The sequence below is a fragment of the Carcharodon carcharias genome, chromosome 2, assembly GCF_017639515.1.
Source record: "Carcharodon carcharias isolate sCarCar2 chromosome 2, sCarCar2.pri, whole genome shotgun sequence".
NCBI lineage: Eukaryota > Metazoa > Chordata > Chondrichthyes > Lamniformes > Lamnidae > Carcharodon > Carcharodon carcharias.
Window position 1 is genome coordinate 71,958,581 of NC_054468.1, and position 24,876 is coordinate 71,983,456.

The 24,876-nt window shown below is 42.7% G+C and overlaps 1 protein-coding gene across 7 annotated transcripts in view; it reads right to left on the reverse strand.

Moving 5' to 3' along the window:
- The window catches only part of nmnat3 (nicotinamide nucleotide adenylyltransferase 3), a 144,348-nt gene that overhangs the window by 55,146 nt on the left and 64,326 nt on the right, over positions 1 to 24,876 (reverse strand). For 6 of the 7 annotated variants that reach the window (XM_041173677.1, XM_041173685.1, XM_041173693.1 and 3 more), the window contains exon 2: positions 20,187 to 20,340. In XM_041173677.1, the coding sequence (XP_041029611.1) occupies positions 20,187 to 20,295 (109 nt within the window). In that variant the 5' untranslated portion in view covers positions 20,296 to 20,340. Of the gene's footprint in view, positions 1 to 20,186; positions 20,341 to 24,876 lie in introns of those variants that run through there. The other variant, XM_041173707.1, reaches the window with a different exon arrangement.

Here is a 24,876-nt window from a genome sequence, read left to right on the forward strand (position 1 = left end):
TCAGTCCATGAATGTTGCGTTCATCTCCATGTCATTTTTTTCCTCTTCTTCCTTCGTCGTGTGGATCATCGTGATGGCCTTTATGACAAAAGATGGCCTTTCCTGTTATGAGGATGTGGTTTTTTATTAAGCTCACCATTGCATTTGGCTGTGTAGTGTGCTGTCAGCAATAGACGGCTGATACTTGGTCCCAACATCATTTGTGGCACTGTCATGCTGTCTGGGAGTTGCAACATTTGCTCTGTGGTTGCAGTGTTGACCTCTAACAGCCTTCGGAGCCAGAGCTTGAGGCTCTTCTGGTTGTTGGTTGCTCTCTTGTCTATCCTCCAATGGAGGCATCGTGGTAACCATCTGAGTTTGGTCTGACCAATGAGGGCTTTCCAGCACCTGTACTGAAAATGGACAAACCTGCTCTGCAAAGAGAGAATACGGTTCAGAGCTTAAGTTCCAGTCAGGATACTCCTACTTGTTTGAGTTCTCTTGTAGTTCTGTATAATTTCTGCCAGTGATTGTCTTGACATCTTCTGCCGTGTTGAGGAGATCAACAGAGAAAATGACTGGATATGGATGACATACATCAGCTCGGACATTTGTTTGCTGCCATACCTTCGTGGTTTCAGCATCCTGTCTATGACCAGAAGTCGGATTCCTCTGGGCCCATAAAGTGGTGTGTCTGTTGTTCGAAGCCAGTGGTCTCTCAGCCACAGTTCTTTGTCCCATGGACAGTATCACTGTCTTCCATGTCCAATTTAAAATTTGTGAGATGGCTGGTAACCAGAATGTGCGCATTCTAATGTAAAAATTCTGGATCTTTGACCTCACCCAAGAAGCATGGTAATGTGTCCTCTTGAATCATCTATCGGTCTTCTGTGTGTTTAGATGCTTTGGCTTTGCACAGTTTGCCGAAGCGTCCAATTCTGTTACACTGGAAGCACTGGGCTGAAATTGCAGGACATTGATCTCACCTGTGGGGGCACCATGCTCCACAATGCTGGCATGTGCGTTCTACTGGTTGGCAGGGGTATCATTTTTCTTGGCCTGGCGTGTCCCTGCTTCTGTGCTGTTTAACTAACTGAACTGTGCGGTTTCCTTTGTACCATGGCTTACTTTCTCCTCTTCAAATGGACCTGTGCTGCACATGGAGTTCAGGCTGCCGAACAACTTTCTCGCGGGTTAGGCCCTCCATTGCTTTCAGGATGTCTGAGAGTGCATCACCCACTACTCCTACAACTATTCTATCCCTGATAAGTTTAGAATTTGGGTCTCCACATTCGCAGCCTTTAGCCATCCTGTACAGATCATTAATGAATAAGTCAAGAGGTTCTCCTGGCTAATGGACATGTTAATTAAATTTAGCCCTTTCGAGGATTTTGTTGCTTCTTAGGTTAAAATAAACATTCAATGATTTTAGCACTTCATCAAAGTTAGCAGATGATTCATTGATTCCTTGTCTAGCATTAATGTTGTCCACTATTGTGCCTACCAAGTAAAGCAGTGTGTTAACTTGTTGAGCTTCTGTCTTTTTATGCAGACCTGAAGCAATCATGTATCTAAGGAATTTTTTTCTCCAAAGTCCCCAATTATGTGATTGATCTGGGCCTTGGATAAGTCCAAATTGATCTGGAAGAGCGGATTTCTGATCAATGGTTAAAAAATTTTAAAGTGTAGGTTCAGCTTTAAGAAGTTGCTGAAATTCAAGATGGCATCACCATTTGTTTGAAGACAAAGTTTTTATCCATGCTTGCCAATTTTGGTGAGCTCCCACTGCAATGACGTTTGTGCTCAGCCTTGAATTTTTTTTTAAATGGATGCTTGTATCAACTAGCTGCAGACTTCTCAGTTTCAGTGCTATGTTTCAGGGTTGCGAAAGCATAGAATCCTGGCATTTGCTACACTTTAAAGCTGATTCTTTAGTCACGGTTCTTCTGAATTAATTTTTTTCTCCCCTCTTGGAATGAGCTTGGACACCATGGGTAGAATTTTCCCCCCGTTGGGGGGGGTTGTGTGGGGGAGGGCGCTGGCAGGCGCAGACCCGACCGGCGCCCCCAATCAGATCTGCGCTGCCATTTTAAGTGGGCGGGCCTTAATTGGCCCGCCCAGCATGGTGCGCACCTAGAAGCACTGTGTGCTCCCTGTGAGGGCAGGGGGGCGTGGTTTCGCTGAGTCAGGAGTGTGCTCTTTTGCGCATGCGCACAGAAGAGCACAGAAATCTTCCTGAGGCACAGAGGTGCCTCAGGAAGAATAGTTTTAAGTTTTAACAGTTCAATAAAGTGTTGAAAAAAATTTTACAATATCTCCCCTCATGTGAAACTGTCACATGAGCTGGGACATGTGCAGTAATTTCAATAAAAATTTTTAAGAAAATTTAAAATCATTCAGTAAACCTCATCCCGCCCAGGATGAGGCACCATGAAAAATGCAAAGGCCGCCTGGGCTCTTTGCCTGCCTGCCAACCTTAAGGTTGGACGATCAGCTCCGATAATTATTTTAATTGTTAGTTAAATTGCCTTAATAGGACTTTAACAGTTCGGCGGGCACGCAGCCGAGTCAGTTGTGCCTGCCGAACTGAAAATCTAAATGACATGCAGTGATGTCGGGACGCACGCCCAACATCACCCTGCATCATTTTACGCCACGGCGAGTATAAGATTCTCCGCCATGAGTTCAGGCAGTGGCTCGTCAATCTGGTTTTTCTGATGGAGTTTATAAATGGCAATTTCTGACCACAACTATTTCGAAGTTACTCAGGGTTGCTTTATCCTGGGATTAAAAAGCTTTAGCTCACCACTGCTGAGTCTGCTGACTCTGCACTCTGGGAACTGAGATCCCATGGAATCTTCTACTGCAACCAGGAATTTTAAATTTCTGCCTTCAGCTTCCAAGCCTTCCTTCAGACTTTTTCCCTGGCGATTTTCCTCTGTGCATCTGCTCCTCAAGCTTTTCTTCAGGTCAGAATGCTTCTTTGAACTTTTCTTTTGTCTTGCAGGATTTTCATTTTTCTCTACATTTTCTGTGAGTTTTTGTGTTTTTCCATTCACTGCTATCATGTTGTAGTGTGATGGACACCATTGGGTAGGTCTTAATGAAATCTTCACAGTCTTATGTAGGTGAATTATATGTATTAGCTAAGTACCAGAGCTATGTACATATTATCAGTAAAGGTTCAAGCTAGGAGCTGTCTCCATGCTTGCTTGTGCACACGGCTCTGTCAAACTCTAGACTGACCCCTACATGTGGATCATGTGTTCTCTTACATTACTGGGTGGGTAGTACTGTACTCAGTCTCATGGTAACCCTATATGTGCCAGATCCTTATACTACAGTTACCACCCTTAAACATATAAAAATATTTTTAAATTAAATTTACAAAAACAGATTACATTTGAAAACATTACCACATTACACTGATTCATGGCAGATTTTGTGTCCGTTGATACGTTAATATGTTTGAATGGAAACTCGAGAAACAAGACATTTTTCAAAATGGACGCAATTTGTGTCTGAATTGCTGTTTGTGTCCAAAACAGAAATGCTACCCAAGGAGTCAGACAGCTTCTCTTATTTGGTCACCCAGATGAGTACTTCACCAAGGTAACTCATTAAAACTGCTTGGGAAGTGTTTAGGGCTGGAAAACATCAGTCGAATTGAATGAAAATGCAATGTGTTCTTCTGGCTCCATGTCAGTATTATGCAAACTGTCATGCCACTGCCATTAATTGATACCCATAACATTAAAACACACATCTTTCATTGGCTTAAGAAATGGCCAGCACTTCGTACTCTAAGGAAGTAAAATAATTCCCTTCCGCCACTTCTCTTCGCCTGGGTCACATCATCTGTTTCAATATTTTTAGACAGCGTGAAGTCATAAAAGGCCCCAAATAAATGTAAGTCATTTTATACCCCTCATGTTTCGAACCCACCCAGGATTACAGGTATCTCCGGGACATAAAACGTTTCTCGGACTGCTGTTCCCGTCACATTCTGAAATCCACTCTCAGTGCCATGCGCCGCCATATGAACACACTCGACCTCTCCCTCCAGCAGCACCGCCGTACCCTTTTTCAAAGCTGCGCGTGCCCCCAGTTTCATTTTATCCTTCGGCTCATCCGACGCCTCAACAAGAAACTTTTTCTCTTTCTCTCAAGTGCTAAGGAACGCAAGCTCCAACAACTCATCGACACCAACACCCATCTAGGACCCTCCACCCCTGCCTGTCCCTCCGTCCCCACCCTTTCTTCCAGTCCCAACCCCAGCCGTGTATTCACTATACCCCCTGACCTTCCCCTCTCCGATGCTGAACGTTCAGTGCTCAGCAAAGGACTTAGTTTCATACCCTTACGCCCTCACCTCAATGAATTTCGGGCTCGGCATGATACTGAACTCTTCTTCCGCCGTCTTCGTCTCCGGGCTCACTTCTTTGGGCAGGAGTCCTCTCCCAGTTCAACGGATCCTTTTACCCATCTTCAATATTCTCCCTCCACCTGGACCCCTCCCTCTGGATTCTTACCTTCTCTCGATCTTTTCATTGAGAACTGTTGGCGCGACATTAGTCGTCTCAATTTCTCTGCTCCTCTCACCCATTCTAACCTGTCTCTCTCTGAACTTACAGCACTCCATTCTCTCAGGTCCAACCCTGACATTGTCATCAAACCCGCTGACAAGGGTGGTGCTGTTGTTGTCTGGCGCACTGACCTCTACCACGCGGAGGCTGAGCGTCAACTCGCAGACACTTCCTCCTACCTCTCCCTGGACCATGACCCCACCACTGAACATCAAGCCACTGTTTCCAGGACTGTCACTGACCTCATCTCCTCTGGGGATCTCCCTCCCACAGCTTCCAACCTGATAGTCGCCCAACCTCGGACGGCCCGCTTCTATCTCCTACCCAAAATCCACAAACAGAACAGCCCCGGTAGACCGATCGTCTCAGCTTGCTCCTGCCCCACAGAACTCATTTCTCGTTATCTTGACTCCCTTCTCTCTCCCCTTGTCCAGTCCCTTCCCACCTACATCCGTGATTCCTCTGACACCTTACGTCACATCAACAATTTCCAGTTCCCTGGCCCCTACCGCTTCCTCTTCACCATGGACGTACAATCCCTCTACACCTCCATCCCCCACCAGGATGGTCTGAGGGCCCTTAGCTTCTTCCTCGAACAGAGGCCCGAACAATTCCCATCCACCACTACTCTCCTCCGTCTGGCTGAACTTGTTCTCACGCTGAACAATTTCTCCTTCAACTCCTCTCACTTCCTCCAAATAAAAGGTGTGGCTATGGGTACCCGCATGGGCCCCAGCTATGCCTGTCTCTTTATGGGGTATGTGGAACATTCCTTGTTGCAGTCCTACTCCGGCCCCCTTCCACAACTCTTTCTCCGGTACATCGATGATTACTTTGGTGCTGCTTCATGCTCTCGTCAGGACTTGGAAAAATTTATTAATTTTGCTTCCAATCTCCACCCCTCCATCATTTTCACGTGGTCCATCTCTGACACTTCCCTTCCCTTCCTTGACCTCTCTGTCTCAATCTCTGGTGATAGACTGTCCACCAATATCCATTACAAACCCACCGACTCCCACAGCTATCTCGACTACAGCTCCTCACACCCCACTTCCTGTAAGGACTCCATCCCATTCTCTCAGTTCCTTCGCCTCCGTCGCATCTGTTCCAATGATGCTACATTCAAAAACAGTTCCTCTGACATGTCCTCCTTCTTCCTTAACCGAGGTTTTCCACCCACGGTCGTTGACAGGGCCCTCAACCGTGTCCGGCCCATCTCCCGCGCATCCGCCCTCACTCCTTCTCCTCCCTCCCAGAAACATGATAGGGTCCCCCTTGTCCTCACTTATCACCCCACCAGCCTCCGCATTCAAAGGATCATCCTCCGCCATTTCCGCCAACTTCAGCATGATGCCACTACCAAACACATCTTCCCTTCACCCCCCTTATCGGCATTCCGTAGGGATCGCTCCCTCCGGGACACCCTGGTCCACTCCTCCATCACCCCCTACTCCTCAACCCCCTCCTATGGCACAACCCCTTGCCCACGCAAAAGATGCAACACCTGCCCCTTCACTTCCTCTCTCCTCACCGTCCAAGGACCCAAACACTCCTTTCAAGTGAAGCAGCATTTCACTTGCATTTCCCCCAACTTAGTCTACTGCATTCGTTGCTCCCAATGTGGTCTCCTCTACATTGGAGAGACCAAACGTAAACTGGGCGACCGCTTTGCAGAACACCTGCGGTCTGTCTGCAAGAATGACCCAAACCTCCCTGTCGCTTGCCATTTTAACACTCCACCCTGCTCTCTTGCCCACATGTCTGTCCTTGGCTTGCTGCATTGTTCCAGTGAAGCCCAACGCAAACTGGAGGAACAACACCTCATCTTCCGACTAGGGACTTTACAGCCTTCCGGACTGAATATTGAATTCAACAACTTTAGGTCGTGAGCTCCCTCCCCCATCCCCACCCCCTTTCTGTTTCCCCCTTCTTTTTTTTTCCCAATAAATTATAAAGATTTTCCTTTTCCCACCTATTTCCATTATATAAAAAAAAATTAAAAAAAAATATAAAAAAAAATAAAATAAAAAAAAAACCCACTAGAGCTATACCTTGAGTGCCCTACCATCCATTCTTAATTAGCACATTCGTTTAGATAATATCACCAACTTTAACTTTAACACCTATGTGTTCTATTGTACTATTGTGGTTGACATCTTTTGATGATCTGCTTCTATCACTGCTTGTTTGTCCCTACAACCACACCAACCCCCTCCACCTCTCTGTCTCTCTATCTCTCCGCCCCCCACACACACACCTTAAACCAGCTTATATTTCAGCTCTTTCCTGGACTCGAACTCAAGTTCTGTCGAAGGGTCATGAGGACTCGAAACGTCAACTCTTTTCTTCTCCGCCGATGCTGCCAGACTTGCTGAGTTTTTCCAGGTAATTCTGTTTTTGTTTTGGATTTCCAGCATCCGCAGTTTTTTTGTTTTTATCATTTTATTTAATCCTGGCTGAAGTCAATGCATTTGAAATTGCAAGTGAAATTCTTTCCCGGCCATTCAAATTCAGGCGTTCCAATAAGTTATAGATAACAAAACTATGGATCGTTGAAGGATGACAGTGATCTTATTGAAAATTATAGAATCCTTTGAAGCTGGCTCTACTCAACTCTGAATGCGATTGACAGCACTAAGAGACATCGAAATTCAGTTTAATTGGTGCACCGCTGTATCTGAAGAAGATTGGGAGATTATGGCCAGTGCTTCCACAATTTCCAGTCTTACTTCCCTCAGCATCCTCGGATGCATCTTATCCAGTGACTTAGCAACTTTTAAGTACATCCAATCTTTCTAATACATCCTCTATATCAATTTTTAAGCTTATCCAGCATCTTAACTACCTCTTCTTTACTTCCGCCCCTAAAGGTGGATGGAAGTAATGTTTCGTCCCTATTTGTTAGTCTATTTGCAAACAACATATCTCAAAAACCACAGACGGATTTCAACAAAACAGGTAGAGCATGGACGAAGGAAGGACCGAGTTGTTTGTGGTGAAGGTGTGGATCTGGATCCTGGAATTTTTTAAAGGGTTTGTTAACATTGGGAGATAGGGGAGAATTGATTTTTTTTTAAAGAATGCAGTTGGTTTGTTTAATTTGAAATGTTGTTGATTGCTTTAGAATGTCTTTAAATTGCCTCAACTGCTGTGGTGGAATTTGTCACAGTTGTCAAAATGTGAGCAGAGTTTTCAGAGCAGGTTGTTGGATGTGGATTGGCCTGAAGCATCCTCAGTAAGGTTGAAGCTCTTAATAAAAATATTTCTGCTTTCAGCTTTGTAGTTACAGAGCATCCAATAGGCAAGGTTAAGCCTCAAGGAAGAGCTACATAATTGTAATGCATGGTAGTATTTGTGCTCAACTGAATGCCATCTTCACTTGTTTTGACCCTGGCTTGCTCGATTTCCTTGTCCATTGCTGACCTAATCCTTATGATGCTATGGTCACTTCTCCTTAAATGTCACGATCCACTTGACCCACCTCATTCTCAAGAACCAGATCCAGGAATGTCCTCCTTCATCGTTGGGCCAGAAACAAAATCCTCCTGAAAATCATTGTAAGGTGCCATAGAATGCAAGCTAATGAATGTAGTCATTATCTTTAACAGCTAAATCACTGAAAATAGTCCTAGTCTTACAAGAATTTGTTGGTTGTAGATTGTGTCATGTTACGATCTCCATAGAGACTGATAACTTGAATGAGAATTAAATCTTCCAGTTAACAGATAGCAGCTGAAAGAATGACACATCAAGATTTTACATTTTAAAACTTTTACTGTAACAAATGACATTATTGACTCAACACTATTTTCTCTTTGTAGGCAACTTATACTTAAAAGAAAAGAGATTCTTCATTTAACATGGCCGAAAATCTCCTACTGTGATTAAGTGAACACTTCATCCTCGAGGAACCAATCTAAAATTGTTCTCAGCTCCTAAGAGTTTTCTTCCTTTTTGCTTTCCCAGATCCCTACAACATTTTTCTGGGACTTTGGGAGGCTCACGCCCAGAACTGACTTTCACTATGAGTTTTACACTCTAGACTCCTTTCCTCTAGCCCCAAGCTAGACAAATCTTCCAGCTTCCTAAATTATCCTTTTGGATAATTTACAGCACAACTGTTTGCAACTCAATACCAACAAACCTTTTCTGAGACTTTGGGAGACTCAGGATCTACTCAAGGTATACTCAGAAACTGCTGTCATTGTCTCCAAATGTAAATATCTTGCACCTTCATCTCTATAAAACAATCTAAGCCTTCCTTTGATCCCTAAAAATCAAACCAACCAGGCTCACTGTCAGGCAGACTGCAGAACAGGGCACGTACCCCTTCATATACCCTAAATTTAAAGCTACAGTCTTATAGACCAAAAACTACACTCCAAAACATCATAATTTTATAAAACTCATTATTGTAACAGTTAGTATTAGATGTGAAAGCAACTGCAACCTTTTGCCATATTTTCAGTTCACTTATGCTGACTGTATTTTCTTGTCACACAGTGAAATGAAACAATGCGCTGGATTTTACACTCCTCCACCAGTGGCTTTGAGTATACCATGAGTAGACCCTGAGCCTCCCTATGTCCAGAAAAGTGTTGTTGGTATCGGGTTGTAAACAGTTGTGCTATAATCATCCATTTACTTCTAAGATGAAAGGGAGTTGAAATCAGAGATAGCTAATTAGCCTTTCTACCTAGAAACAAGGTTCACTTTGTCATGGGAAAAAGGGCAGACGAAGCCATTTATTCATATCAGGTTACAGGCTTCCCTACCTATAATTGAATATCACAGACAGGCAACAGTTTTATTTGCTGTGAACTACAGCCATCTGAGGTGCAGAGAGCAGGAGACAAAGGCAGCCGGTCCTGCTTCTAAAGCAGAGAAAATCCTGACTCTTTTGCTCAGAGCACAGAATACGTGTGGGATGGAAGACCGAGTTCATGAGGATTTAAAGGAGGCTGGAAGATTCACCTAGCTTGGGGCTAGTGGAAAGGAGTATAGAGTGTAACCCTCACAGTGAAAGTTGATGGCCTGCCCCAATCTACCCATCCACTCCCAATTAATGGCCATTTATGGGCCTCATCCTGGCACTGCTGCGATTTCATCCATGGCAGGTGGTGGCCTGCATCATGTGGGAAGTCTTGCAGCTTAAGTTGCATGAGTTGGTGTCGGGCAAGGTGGGGGACCTCCTCTGCAGATCCTTTGTGCCCATCGGAATCACTACCCCCAACCAAAGGTCATTATTTCCCCCTTTAACTTTCCTGCCTGGCCTCTCAAACTAAGTCCCCCACATGCTTGCCAGGACTTGCCAGCCGTGGCCACCACTCCTGTCTAATGCTGCTGGGACTACATTGCTGTCAGCCGTCTGATTGACTGGTACTCCTCTTAAGGAGGGACCTACTCCTGAGATCAGGGCAGAAGTCTCACGTTAAAGCAATAAACGTTGCTCCCAGCGTTAAATCACTGAGGTGCAGCCATCAGTATGGTGGGCTCGCTCACCACTGACATTTTAGCCAGACGATTGGGAATCATGACACCCGGTAAAATCCTGCCCCATGGGAGCAAATGTTTGCTGCACATAAATCATTTTTTAAAAAACCTCAGCTTAAGGACTTCATGAATTCAAACACTTCTGTTATTTTGATTTCAGGGGCTGATTTGAAGTATTGGTGAACATTAAACAGCTCCTTATCTGTTGATTTATTATATTTTGTATAACTTTATATCTCACAATAAATATAATTTTAGCTTATCCTGAAGAATATTCTTTCAGCATAAAGGTGCCTGGAGTGATGAGGAAAGTCAGGTGGGTATATTAAATGCTTGTGCAATTTGAGATAAGGATTAATCCTGCAGCATGCTTATCCACTTGCTTTACCCATGAGGTGCATCACTATCAATTTTTTAGGAAGTTCAGGCTTGCCTGTGCAAACTGTGTTGTTGCTACAAAGATGAGTGTTGGGGAAAGTCTGATGTTTCAGCAGTTGTGACATTTCTTCCTGTTAACTCATTAATGGCCTTGAAATCTTTTATACCAAGCTGTCTAAACTCCTTTCTCAGCCAGGGGTAGGATTCACACTGACAACTTTGGAAGCATAATTGTCAAACCAGCGCAGCAACAACTTGTCCCCTGTCATAAAGTCAGTGATGGTGCAGCTGGCATATGTAGTGTAAGGGGTTAATGTAAAGAGACAATCTACATCATCAGTGATGTAACATCACATGTCAACAGAGTATGTTGTGAGATAGTTCTATGTGAAGCCTCATGCTAAGCCTTATCCTTTACATGGTTAGAAGAATGTTTAATAAAAGTTAAAGTTTACCAACAGCCTTGCCTCCAGCTGTCTCCAATGTTCCTAACCAAAGATAAACTCAGCTAAGGCCCACAATGATGATAACAGAATACATTGGCTTTATATTGCCAGCTCCATGCAGCTCTTGTTTTCAGATATACTGTTCATTCATGTGCAGTATTGAAGGAAAGTATTGTTGCCAATTTATCTTCAACTTCGTGCTTTTCCCCCCTCTTTCTCCCCATCTGCCAGTTTCCAGAGCCTTAGTTTTCATTGGTAACACACCAGCTTGGCCTTTGCTACCGTCTCTCAAGGTCACGGATCATAAGCATGTGGAGCAGATGGCACTTTGCCTCAAATAAGCATTTTGTCTCAGAAATATTATTACAAGGCACAAAACTAATGAATGTGTGTGCTCCTCTGCAAGAACAACATGGACCGCTGCTGCTTCGATTTCCCTCCAACTCTGCTGTGCTGGTCCTGAACCAACAAGCTGCATTTTTTGACATCAACAGCCCATTGCCTATATGTTAATGAAGTTGCCCACAAAACGTACTGGGCCTTCCACTGGCACTATCAGGTCAGCTGGACAGCATTCTTCACCAGTCAGCCACTAATTTTTTTAAATTCACTCCACAATAGGCTTAGTTGTCCACTAACTTGGCTCAACCACGTCAAGTAATATTTTTTCTCCTCCTTTGGCTATTTATAAGGCTCCTTTGGTGTAAAAAAAATTCCGAGGTGTTTTATTGGAGGAATAGTGGACAACAAGTAGAAAATAGGGGAGGCATCAGAACCCACAATCAAAGAGGTACGTTTTGAGGGCACTTTTGTAGACGCTGGCGAGGTAAAAACGTGAAGTGAAGGGCTCCCTTCAGTTCTGCGTCTATATGCTGACTCCTACGGATGTTATCTATGAGAAAGTAGTCAACTTTCCTGCATGCTGATGACACCCAGCTTTACCTCTTTCCCATCATCTGCCAAGCCATCACTCTTACTATGCTGTGTGACTGTTTGTCTAATAAGCCACAATTTTCTCTAGATCAATATTGAGAAGATCAAAGCCAACTTGTTAAGTCCTGATCAGAAACAGCATCTGAGTTACCAGTTCCATCGACATCCTGGTTGCTTACTTGGGCTGGTCTTGGCAATTCACAAACTCAGCAAGTTGTTCGATTCTGAACTGGGTTTCAAATTTTACCAAAACTAAAATGACCTACTTACATTTTTGATAAAGGGTCCAAACCTGAAACATCGATTTGGTCTTCTCTCCTCAGATGTGGACTGACCTACTTTGTGCTTTCAACATTTTCCATTCTTGTTTCTGATTTCCAGCATCAGCATTATTTTGATTTTTGCCTGTTTCCACCTATCATCACCTCCATCAACCCCTGCCTCATCTCCATCAGCCCCCAAAATCCTCATTCATACTTTCATTCCCTTTCAAATTTTAATTCTCCAGGGTTGCCCTCGCTGACCTCCTGGAATTCACTTAAGAAGAAACCCAACATATCCAATACTCCTTTGCCTGCTCGTTATCCCATATTAAGTCTTGATCATCGATTATTACTATCTTGAATAAAGTGGAAAAAAGCAAATAATTTTATGGAGGTTCACTGTTTGGTGTTGACACCATCAGCAACAGGAAAGCCCAGAGGACCAGATCCGTTCCTGGTATCAGTTACCGGTATCAGAGTGCACGATATTGTGAAATAAATCTAGCTTAATTTGTACCTTTAGAGAAGCTGACATCTTTATCCCAAATCTGTGGTGACAAGAAGCATGACAAGAGGAGCAAAGACTGGTTTGCTGGGGAAAAGCAAGCTGGCACAATGGCACTGGTTCTCCATCTTCATATGATGTGAGAATAGGTCATCACACACATCTTGATAACAGTTTCACTTGCATGCTCAGCACATCATTTCCTTACAACCTATGGAACCACACTAAACTCCTAGGGCAGAATTTTCTGTTTGTTGGGCGGGCCTGAACCAATCGCAGGTGGACGCGGAGCCGATCACCGCCAGCGATCGGGGCCGCACCGTCATTTTATGTGGGCGAGCCAATTAAGGCCCACCCAGCATGATGTCTGCCAGGAAGCTCCCTGTGCGGGCGAGGGGAAATCCCTAAAATCGAGAGTGCGCTCTTTCACACATGCTAAGTGCAGCCTCAGGGAGATCGCCTCGACTTTTAAAAATATTAAAAATAGAGAAAAGAAAAATCCCTTACATGTCCCCCTCATGTGACAATGTCACATGAGTTGGGACATGTTCATAATTTATATAACAACTTTATTATAATTTTTAAAACCCTATGAAAACTCATCCCGCCGCTGGATGAGGTTTCATGTTTTTTCTAGTTCCCGCCGGGGCTCCTGGCCTGCCCACCAACCTTAAGGTTGGACGAGCAGGTCCTTTAATTGGTTAATTGATCCTGTCAATGGCCTCAATTGGCCATTGACAGGTCAGCGGGCCCACAGCTGATTTTGCTGTGCCCTCGCCTTCCTGAAAATTTAAGTGGGGCGGGGTGACATCGGGGGTTTCGCTCGACGTCATCCCGCGTCATTTTACATGTCGGCGAGCAGGCCCTGCCCCCTGCCCACTGATGGCAAAATTCTGCCCCTAGTGTACAGTTGCAGAAAGGAGAAAAATCAAAGTTTAGCAGACTCTATGACAAGTAGGAACTATGAGAATCAGAGATTTATGTTTATTCAAGTATAATGAATTAGAGATGCTGCATTACAGATGTGGGAATGCCCCAAGGAGTAATTTTTTGTAGGGAGAAAAATAATTTATCATAGATTGCAGCGACTCTAGTTCCCATGGACCTCAGGGGTGTAGTACTGCAAGGCATCTCCATTCCTAACTCTTCAAGAACAAATGGATAAACTTAGCAATGCTTATAACTAGAAGAATAATATCATCTACATGGAAAGGGGATGATGCAAGTGCAGACTGGAGATTCTGATCAGATATGGTTAGCCGCATCCTCTGTAAATATTAGCTCACCAGCAACTTGAGGAGTCGGAATACAAATATATGGCAATGATTATGACTTGAAACTATGCAGATCTCAACATAAATTTAGAGATGACACTGATAAATCTAATTCTAAAGCTATAATTATACTTAAATTGAAGACTTGTCACCCTTTATTTCTAGTTATATTTTGCATTGAAGTCTGACTGTGCAAAGCGCTTTATAATAGTTATAATTAAGTCTTGATTTTCAGGTTTTAGTTTATCCTGAATTGAGTGAAATCAGCTCTTTTTCAGCATCAACAACTTGTATTTTAAATGGCATCTTTAAGGTCATAGAACAACGCAAAGACCTATATGGGAGCATTATAAAAAAAAATGACACCAATCCATGAAAGGAGATATTTAAAACACATGACCAAAGCTTGGTCAAAAGAGGTCGATTTTAAAAATCAACTGAAAGGAGGAAAGATAAGTAGAGAGGTGGAGCAGTTTAGGGGGCTAGGGGGGGAATTCCAGAGCTGAAGGTACCAATGGTGGAATAATTAAAATCAAGAATACTCAAGAGGCCAGAATTAGACGAGTACCAATATCTCATAGGGTTGTGGGTCTGAAGGAGATTATGGAGATAAGAAGGGGCGAGGCTATGGACGGATTTGAAACAAGGATGAGATTTTTAATTTGAGGCAAATTTGAGGCGTACCGTATCGGTCACCTGTGTACAGTACTGGTCACCTGATTTAACAGAGGATGTAAATGCACTGGAAGCAGTTCAGAGAAGGTTTACCAGACTAATACAATGGAATGGGTGGGTTGTCTTATGAGGAAAGGTTGGACAGACTAGGCCTGTATCTGCTGAGTTTAGAAGAGTAAGAAGCAACTTGATTGAAACATAGAAGACCCTGAGAGGTCTTGACAGGATGGATGTGGAGAGGATGTGGAAAAATCTAGAACTAGGGGCCACTGTTTAAAAATAAGGGGTCGCCCATTTAAATCAGAGATGAGGCGAAATGTTTTCACTCAGGGGGTCGTGAATCTTTGGAACTCTCTTCCTGAAAAGGTGGTGGAAGCAGAATCTTTGAATATTTTTAAGGCAGAGGTGGATAGATTCTTGATAAGCAATGGGGTGATAGGTTATCGGGGGTAGGTGGGATGCAGAATTGAGGTTACTATCAGATCAGCCATTATCTTATTAAATGGTGGAGTAGGCTCAAGGGGCTGAATGGCCTAATCCTGCTCCTTGTTCATATGTTTGTATGTAACTGAGAACCAAAACCTGAACTAGAATGCTTAGAATCAGGAAACTTGAGTCTAGTCAATAAAACATCAAAACGTTGGGAATGTTTGCAGTAATTAATAAAAGTTTGCAATGCCTTCATAAAGTATAATGCTAAAGCACGTTACATTAGTTAGTGCATTCAGTGTATTCTTCCACTGGAATGTTGTTCAACTGTTTGTTGTGACGCTGGCTATGTTTGTTGCCCATTGTTACAGAAAGACAGTGAAACATGCCCTGTGCCAATCAGAGAGATTGGCAGTATGTGTCACATCGGAACTACTAGATACCAGAACTGAGAACTTAATAAGGTGGTGGCTTAGTGGTAACTTCAGTTGGTTAGTGCTTCAGTGGCCCAGACTCTGAGAACAGGTTCAAATCTCACCACAGCAGCTGGTGGAATTTAAATTCAATTAACTAAACTGAAAAGAAAAGCTCATGGTGTAGGAGGTAACATATTGGCATGGATAGAGGGTTGGCTAACTGGCAGAAAACAAAGTGTAGACATAAGTGGGTCTTTTTCTGATTGGCAGGATGTAACGAGTGGAGTCCCCCAGCGGTCTATGCTGTGGCCTCAACACTTACAATTTATATCAATGACTTAGATGAGGGGAGTGAAGGCATGGTAGCTAAATTTGCAGATGACTCAAGGATAGGTAGGAAAGTACGTTGTGAAGAGGACATAAGGAAGTTGCAGATTTGAGTGGGTTGAGTGAGTGCTAAATCTGACAGATGGAGTATAATGTGGGAAAATGTGAAGTTGTTGACTTTGTCAGGAAAAATAAAAAAGCAGAGTATTACTTAAATGGAGAACAACTGCAAAATTCTGAGGTGCAGAGGGATCTAGGTGTTCTAGTGCATGAGTCACAAGAAGTTAGTATCAGGTATGGCAAGTAATTAAGAAGGCCAATGGAATGCTATCCTTTATTACGAGAGCAATTTGGACATAAAAGTTATGCTTCAGTTATACAAGGATTTGGTGAGACCGCATCTTGAATATTGTGTGCAGTTTTTGTCTCCTTATTTAAGGAAGGATGCAAATGCGTTAGTGGGAGCTCAGGGGAGGTTTACTAGATTGATACTGGGAATGAGCAAGTTGTCTTATGAGGAAAGGTTAGAGAGACTGGACTTGTTTCCACTGGAGTTTAGAAGAGTGAGGGTGAATTAATTGAAGTATATAAGATCCTGAATGGTCTCGACAAGGTAAACGTGGAAAGGATGTTTCCTCTTGTGGGTGAGTCCAGAACAAGGGGGCACAGTTTGAAATTAGGTGTTGCCCTTTTAGGACAGAGATGAGGAAAATTTTTTCTCTCAGAGGGTTGTGCAATTTTGGAACTCTCTGCCTCAGAGGCAGTGGAGATGGGATCATTGAATATTTTTAAGGCAGAGGTAGATAGATTCTTGTTAGGCAAGGGAATCAGAAGTTATCAGGGTAGATGGAAATGTGGAATTTGAAACACAAACAGATCAGCTATGATCTTACTGAAAGGCAGAGCAGGCTCGAGGTACCGAATGGTCTTCTTCTTCTCCTATTTCATATGTTCATATGAGAAGTTATACCTATCAGAAAAAAATGAACAAGTTGGGACTCTTGTTTCTAGAAAAGACAAGAGCAAGGAGTGACCTGATACAGGTCTTTAAGATTATGAAAGTTTCAGGTTGTTTAAGGTTATGAAAGGCTAAAGATAGAGGACATGTTTCCATTTGCGGGTGTAGGAGCTCAGGCCCTAAATGTAAGACAGTCGTTAATAAATCAAATAAAGTAGGAAAAACCCCTTCACCCAGAATGTGGACCTCACTACCACAATGAGTAATTGAGGCAATTAACGCAGAGGCATTTACGGGGAAGCTGGATAAGGACATAAGGGGATAAGAGTAGAAGGGTATGTTGATGGGGTGAGACAAAGAAGGGTAAGGGGAGGTTCATGTGGAGCATTAACACTGCCAAGGATCTGTTGGGTCGATTGGGTTGTTAATTCTGAGCTGTAAATACTTGCTAGTTTGTTTTTGCCATAATGCATTAGAGTTTTATTGGCTCTAATCCTCATTTTAGGATTCATCTTTCACGGGATTAACTAGCAGTTGAATACACAACAAGAGCTATTTCATATTGGAATTTCAAACTGTGGCTTGCCAACGCACAAATAATCATTTAGCTGGCACGCTAAGGTTGAGAAATATCAATAAACGAGTTTAGAATTGACTCGATAGGATCATCAATAGGTAGGATGAGGAGGCCATGAGCCAAACTGAATAGAAAAACAGGAGAGGCTCAAGTATTGTATGTTTAAACATTTAAAACAAAATGAGCACTTCAGACCATCACCCACACACAAAATTTAAAAACTGCTTAACATATATTTAAAGTAACAGTGTTTTTATAGATTTTGTCTGTAGTGAACCTGAGATTATAGAAGGGAAGTTGAGCACAACCAATGAAAGAGTCAAGTTTATTGCCAGTTTTTTTTTAAGTGATTTTGTGATTAGAGATACTGGGGATAAAATTCAAGTTCACTGAGGGCACAAAATGGCAGTAGTATTTCTGCCCCCTGTTGTATTCTCTGCCCGATTTCCCTTTCCATTCAATGGACTTCAAGGATTGGTATTATTGCTGAAGTTGAATTCTATTCCAAACCAAAACAGAATTACCTGGAAAAACTCAGCAGGTCTGGCAGCATCGGCGGAGAAGAAAAGAGTTGACGTTTCGAGTCCTCATGACCCTTCGACAGAACTAGACCTAGTTCTGTCGAAGGGTCATGAGGACTGGAAACGTCAACTCTTTTCTTCTCCACCGATGCTGCCAGACCTGCTGAGTTTTTCCAGGTAATTCTGTTTTTGTTTTGGATTTCCAGCATCCGCAGTTTTTTGTTTTTATCTCTTTTGAATTCTATCCCCACTGATTCAGAAAACATGGCCTATCAATTCATCTCCACCAGGTGCATTGTTAGGGATCTCACTAATGCTCATGATAACTCAGTCACAGATGTGGCACACTTGTATCCTGTGCCTATCTACATTTCACTAAGGACACATGTTTAACTCTGACTACCAAGTGGTACAAACTTGCCACCTGTCAGTATTTCTGTGGCACATGGAAATCAGCCTGGATTTAATGTGATAGCAGTGACAATTTGCTATTCATTAAATAAAGGGCATATGAGCATGGGATCATTCTACCATCTGAACCACAGTGGTATTATTAGTATTTTACATGCCTCTGACACCAGGCTCCTACGAATTTCTATTCTGTCCAATAGAATCTGACAAATTAAGCTTCTTTAAATGATAAGTAAAGAAAAACATGTTGATGTGTGCATAATATTGAGTCTCATGACAACTAATGATATCTTTCTAAGAAAAGTAGTCTTGAAAAGTAGCATCTTCTGCCTCAGTTACGTACTCAGCCCAAAGCAAAACTGGTATGAATTACAATCAATTAGCAGTTGTTTGATAGTTCAGAACTTGAGTATTGCTGAAAAAAAGAGATATATTGAAGCTTTTCATCTTGCACTGTTCAGGACACTTCACAAGAATACTAATATAAGGAGAAAACAACAATTTATACTACGAGAGGAGAGTGCTGATGGTTGGCAAGTGGACTCTGATTGGTAGAGGCATTGCCATGGATAATGCACCAATTGATGGTGATTGCCAGTTAACTGCCAAGTTTTTTGTTGTTGTTGTCAAGTTGCCTTGAGTTCCTTAGAGCCTTAGACAAATTTTACCATACTATGTACAGAATCTGAAACTGCCAAGCATAATCCACTTGCCAACCAATCGGCACTCTCTTCTCACACAGTATAAATTGCTATTTTACACCTATATTGGTATTCTTGCACAATGTCCTGATGAAAAACTTGACATGTCTCTCTTTTTCAACGACACAATCAATTATTCCCATCTACATAATACATACCAGTGATGAAGAAATAGTGACTGTTTTTACTGAGAGACTCGGTAAATACTTAAGATGCCATTAAGAATTAACCACATAGCGTGGGACTGAAGTCAAAGGCTGAGGTGGCAAGTTACCTTCCCTAAAGGAATCAGTGAATAATATGTTGTTACAAAAACCTTCTTGGTCATATTTTTCCTGGTGCCAGCTCATAAATGACCAGATTTACTGAATTGTGTTGCACAAAATCACTGCCAGTGGGTTACTGATTCAGTACCATAACCACTCATTACCATACCCTACATAAGCATAGGGTACTTTCAGGTGTCATGATTGCAGCAGATCTTTTTTTGTATTTTTTCATGGGATGTGAGCATCACTAGCAAAACCAGAGTTTATTGTTCATCCATAATTGCCCTTGAGAAGGTGGTGATGAGTGGCCTTCCTGAACTGCTACAGTCCAACAGGTGTAGGTAAACCGACAATGCTGTTAGAAAGTGAGTTCCAGTTCCTGGCCCAATGACAATGAAGGAAAGCCAATATACTTCCAAGTCAGGAGGGTGAGTGACATGGAGCGGAACGTGCAGGTGGTGGTGTTCTCTGCAAGATCCCGGAACTGGCTCAAGGCTAGACTGATGGTATGACTGCTGCTCTTGTAATAATCCCAAGAGAAATTAGTTTAGGCAGACTCAAATAAATGACTGGCTGTGGATTCACAACACAAAACTTGCCCTAATTCTGAACTAATTAACAACCTCACTCAGAAGAACAACTGGAATGGGCATGCTGCTTTGAGGTAGGAACAGTGAAACATTTAATGAGGAGTATGAAGAAATCTTCATTCTGCACCTAAACTGTGAAGAATGACACTTCATCCGCAAGAGAACAACAGAGCGATGGTACTCTCTTCAGCACTGATGTTAGTCATTCTGATGAATGTAAACTCATAACAATAATCATGGGGGAAAAAGTAACCGGTCAACTTTCATCTACTCAACAGTTGTCTAAATGCATTCTTATTTTGTTTCTACACACTCACATTCATTAAAAAAGCACTATTATTGTCAGCTGAATTTCCTTGGAAAAGTAGATAGTAATTTCAATATTTAATTTTACCTTGTGGTTATTTTAAGGCTATATGTAGTACAGTACAATTTACAACTGTGACAACACTGACCTGTTTGATGAAGATGATCTCTAGCAAGTTCGAACATTCGCATGTGCATATTTGTGATGGGGTTGAAGGAACCGCAGGCGAGCAAGGCAACTGGAACTCTGTTAATCATTTTAGCATACAAAGGTGTGCTTTGTCTCCAGTGTCAAGATTAAAGCTTAAAGGAAGGAAGAAAATACAGTGTTTGAGTTCATCAGAACCTCAGGCAAATTTTACTGTGCTAAGTACATTATCCGAAATGGGTGCTCAAGATGAAAGATGAGAAAAGGGAATCTGATACATTCAGGGTAAGGATGAAAATAACTGTTTATGGTGCACTGGGAAGGTGTAACAAGGGAAATTGGATAAATACACAATGCCCTGGAATGACCTGAGCTGTGGAGATAGGTGTTATAGGTGTGAAGGTAATGAGGGCTTTTGAATTCTGCAGGAATCAAAGCCTCTACTTACAACTCTAGAGCTCTGGTAGTTCATTGGCTAATGCATTAGTGTAAACTTCCTTTGTGGATTATTTTAACCCAGGCTTCAAATAGTTTATTTCAAGCATCTGTTTCCATTTCTGATTCCTTTCGAGTGATCATCAACATGCTTCCTTCCTCTCAACCCACATCTTAAAACATGACGCTCAATTTATGTACCTCAAAAGGATATGTTTCCAAGTCAGGATGGTGAGTGGCTTGGAGGGGAACTTCCAGATGGTGGTGTACCCATATGTCTGCTGCCCTTGTCCTTCTGGATGGTAGTGGTCAGGGGTTCGGAAGGTGCTGACTAAGCAGCCTTGGTGAAATATTGCAGTGCAGTTTGTAGATGGTACATACTGCTGTCACTGTGCATTGGTGGTGGAGGGAGCAAATGTTTAAGGTGGAGGATGGGGTGCCAAACAAGTGGGCTTCTTTGTCCTGGTTGGTGTCAAGCGTCTTAAGTGTTGTTGAACCTGCACTCATCCAAGAAAGTAGAGAGTATTCCATCACACTCCTGACTTGTGCCTTGTAGATGGTGGACAGGCTTTGGGGAGTCAGAAGGTGAGTTACTTGAAGCAGGATTCCTAGCCTCCGACCTGGTCTTGTAGCCACAGTATTTATATGGCTAGTCCAGTTCAATTTTTGGTCAATGGTTAACCCTAAGATGTTGATAGTGGGAGATTCAATGACAGTAATGCCACTGAATGTCAAGGGGCGATGATTAGATTCTCTCTTGTTGGAGGTGGTCATTGTCTGGCACTTGTGCAATGTGAATGTTACTTGCCACTTGTCAGCCCAAGCCTGGATATGCTCCAACTCTTGCTGCATTTGGACATGGACTGCTTCAGTATCTGGGGAGTCACGAATGGTGCTGAACATTGTGCAATCATCAGCGAACATCCCCGATTCTGACCTTATGATGGAAAGAAGGTCATTGATGAAGCAGCTGGAGATGGTTAGGCCTGGGACACTACCCTGAGGAACTCCTGCAGTGATGCCCTGGAACTGAGCTGATTGACCTCCAAAAACCACAACCATCTTCCTTTGTGCTAGGTATGATTCCAACCAGTGGAGAGTTTTCCCCCGATTCCTATTGACTCCAGTTTTGCTAGGGCTCCTTGATGCCACACTCGGTCAAATGCGGCCCTGATGTCAAGGGCAGTCACTCTCACCTCATCTCGGGAGTTCAGCTCTTTTGTCCATGTTTGGACCAAGGCTGTAATGACGTCAGGGGCCGAAAAGCCCTGCCAGAACCCAAATTGGGCGTCAGTGAGCAGGTTATTGCTAAGCAAGTGCCACTCGATAGCACTGTTGATGATCCCTTCCATCACTTTACTGATGATTAAAATGAAGCTAAGTGAACCATGCTCAGAATCAAACTGAAAACTCTCTGCCTCCCAATGCTCAACCAATTGAGTTATCAGTGCTAACAAATATGAGGGAAAAATGGCTCCAAAACCCTTGAAATGTAGCATTTGCTGAAGCTTCAATAAACTTTGGCCTTGAAATCATGCTGTGGAAAAACATACAAACATTTAATGCTTTCAACTTAAAGTTCTTTCTGTTACACAAATGTCAAATCAGTTTAAAATAAATGAGCTTTCTAAAACAGTGGAGCAATGAATTTCAGACCAATATATTAAATTATCCCATAACGTTGTTTCAAGGCATTGTTTTCTTATGGCTGTTGTTTATGTCTGATACTGAACAGAAACTAGAAGCTCTAGCGAACTATAGGCAGCTTTTTTGATGCATTGCAGAACTAGACTCCACTTAAGGAATCAAGACAATATCCCAACAGTAATGCTAAAAACTAGTGCTCCAGAGTTAGCCACAACCCTAGCCAAGTTGTTCAGGTACTGCTACAATATTGGCATCTGCCCAACAATGTGGAAAATTGCCCAAGTATGTCCTGTGCACAAAAAGAGGACAAATCTGATCCAGCCAGTACTATTCTCACACATCTAAGTGATAGAAGGTATCATTGACAGTGCTATCAAGCAGCAATTGCTTATCAATAATGTGCTCCCTGGTGCTTAATTTGGGTTCTGCCAGGTCCACTTGATTCCTGACCTTATTACAGCCTTGATGCAAACATGGAAAAAAGAGCTGAACTCCAGAGGTGAGGTGAGAATGACTGCCCTTGACATCAAGGCAGCATTTGATTGAGTGGGGCATCAAGGAGCATAAGCAAAATTGAAATCAGTGGGGATCAGGGATATCTTGCCACTGCTTGGAGTCATGCCTAGCGCAAAGGGAAGGCGCTTGTGTTTGTCAGAGGTCAACTATCTCAGCCCACGACATTGCTACAGGAGTTTCTCAGAATACTGTCCTAGGCCCAACCATCTTCAGCTGCTTCATCAATGATTTTACCTTGTAAAGGGAAGTTTGACAAGCATACGATGGAGAAGGGAATAGAGGGTTATGCTAGTAGATTTAGATGAGGAAAAAGCGGGAGGAGGCTTAAGTGGAGCATAAACACTGGCATGGACTGACTAGCTGAAAGGCCTTTTTATCTGCACAGTATATTCTACGTAATCCTATTTTACGAAATGTAATCCTCCATCAGTGACCTGCCTCCATCATAAGGTGAGAAGTGCGGATGTTTGCTGATGATTGCACAGTGTTCTGTACTATTTGTACCCCCTCAGATACTGAAGCAGTCCATGTCTATATGCAGCAAGACCTGGACAACATTCAGGCTTCAGCTGAAGTATCAAGTACAAAACCAAAATACTGCAGATGCTAGAAATCAGAAATAAAAGTGGCAAGTAACATTCATGCCACACAAGTGCCAGGCAATGAGCATCTCAAACAAGGAAGAACCTCACCATCTCCCCTTGACATTCAACAGCATTACCATTGCCGAATCACCCACTATCAATATTCTGAGGGTTACCATTGACCAGAAACCAACAGCACCAGCCATATAAATATTGTGGTTACAACAGCAAGCCAGAAGTTGGGAATTGTGTGGCAAGTAACTTGCCTCCTGACTCTCCAAAGCCTGTGTACCATCTATAAAGCACAAGCCAAGAGTGTGATGGAATACTCTCCACTTGCCTGGATGAGTATGCTCTAACAACACAAAAAGCTCAACATTATTTAGGACAAAGCAACCCACTTGATCGGCACCCCATCCACCACCTTAAATATTGAATCCCTCCACAGTGGCAGCAGTGTGTACAAGATGCACTGCAGCAACTCGCCAAGCATTCTTCAACAGCAGTTTCCAAACTCATGACCTCTATCACTTAAAAGGAGAAGGGTAGCACATGCATGAGAATGCAAACACATGCAAACCCCCTTCAAGTCATACACTACTCTGACTTGGAACTATGTTGCCATTCCTTCACGGTCACTGGGTCAAAATCCTGGAACTCCCTTCTTAACAACACCGTGGGTGTATCTATCACCACATAAACTGTAGCAGTTCAAGAAGGCAGCTCACCACCAACTTCTCAAGGGTAATTTGGGATTGGCAACAAATGCCTTGCCATTGATGCTCATATTCCTTGAACAAATAACAAACAGTTGGAAATCTATACTCATTAAAATTACATCCAGATCTTTTCTGACAATGGGTGCCTTCAGGGATGGAGACTTGCTGGGGAAGAGTCCCCTCTATTCTTCAGCTAGAAGCTTGCTGGCAGCATTCATAAATTGTAAATCAAAAGATTGAGAGTTCCTGCCCTATTCCATGGCTTGGGCACATAATCTAGAGCAGCTTTGTTGGATGCAATATTACACCAAGATCTCCTTGGCACTATTTAGGCGTGCATTAAAAATCCCAGAAGACTATTTGTAGAAGAGCAGTCAATTCTCCAGGTGACACGGTCAACATTGTTCCCTCAAACAATCTCACTTCTGTTGGTGAGACCTTGCTGTGTAAAACTGGCTGCTTGTATGTCTACACAACAGGTACTGCTCTTCAAAAATATTTAATTGAACATAAAGTGCTTTGAACTACCAGATAATGTGGTATACAAATGCATCTATGTCTTTCTTTAATTTTTTTTCTTATTTCTATAATTGTGCATATAGTTTTTATATACAATTCCGGGCCAAATTCTCACAGTATTTTAACACTGGTACATTATTTGGTGTTTTTTTTAAAGAATATTTTCTTCTGCCTTCCCAATTTTTCTCCTCTTCTATCTTGAAGGGATATGCATGTAAGCTAAAAGCAATTAAAAAGGCTAATGTAATCTTAGCCTTTATCTCAAGGGGAG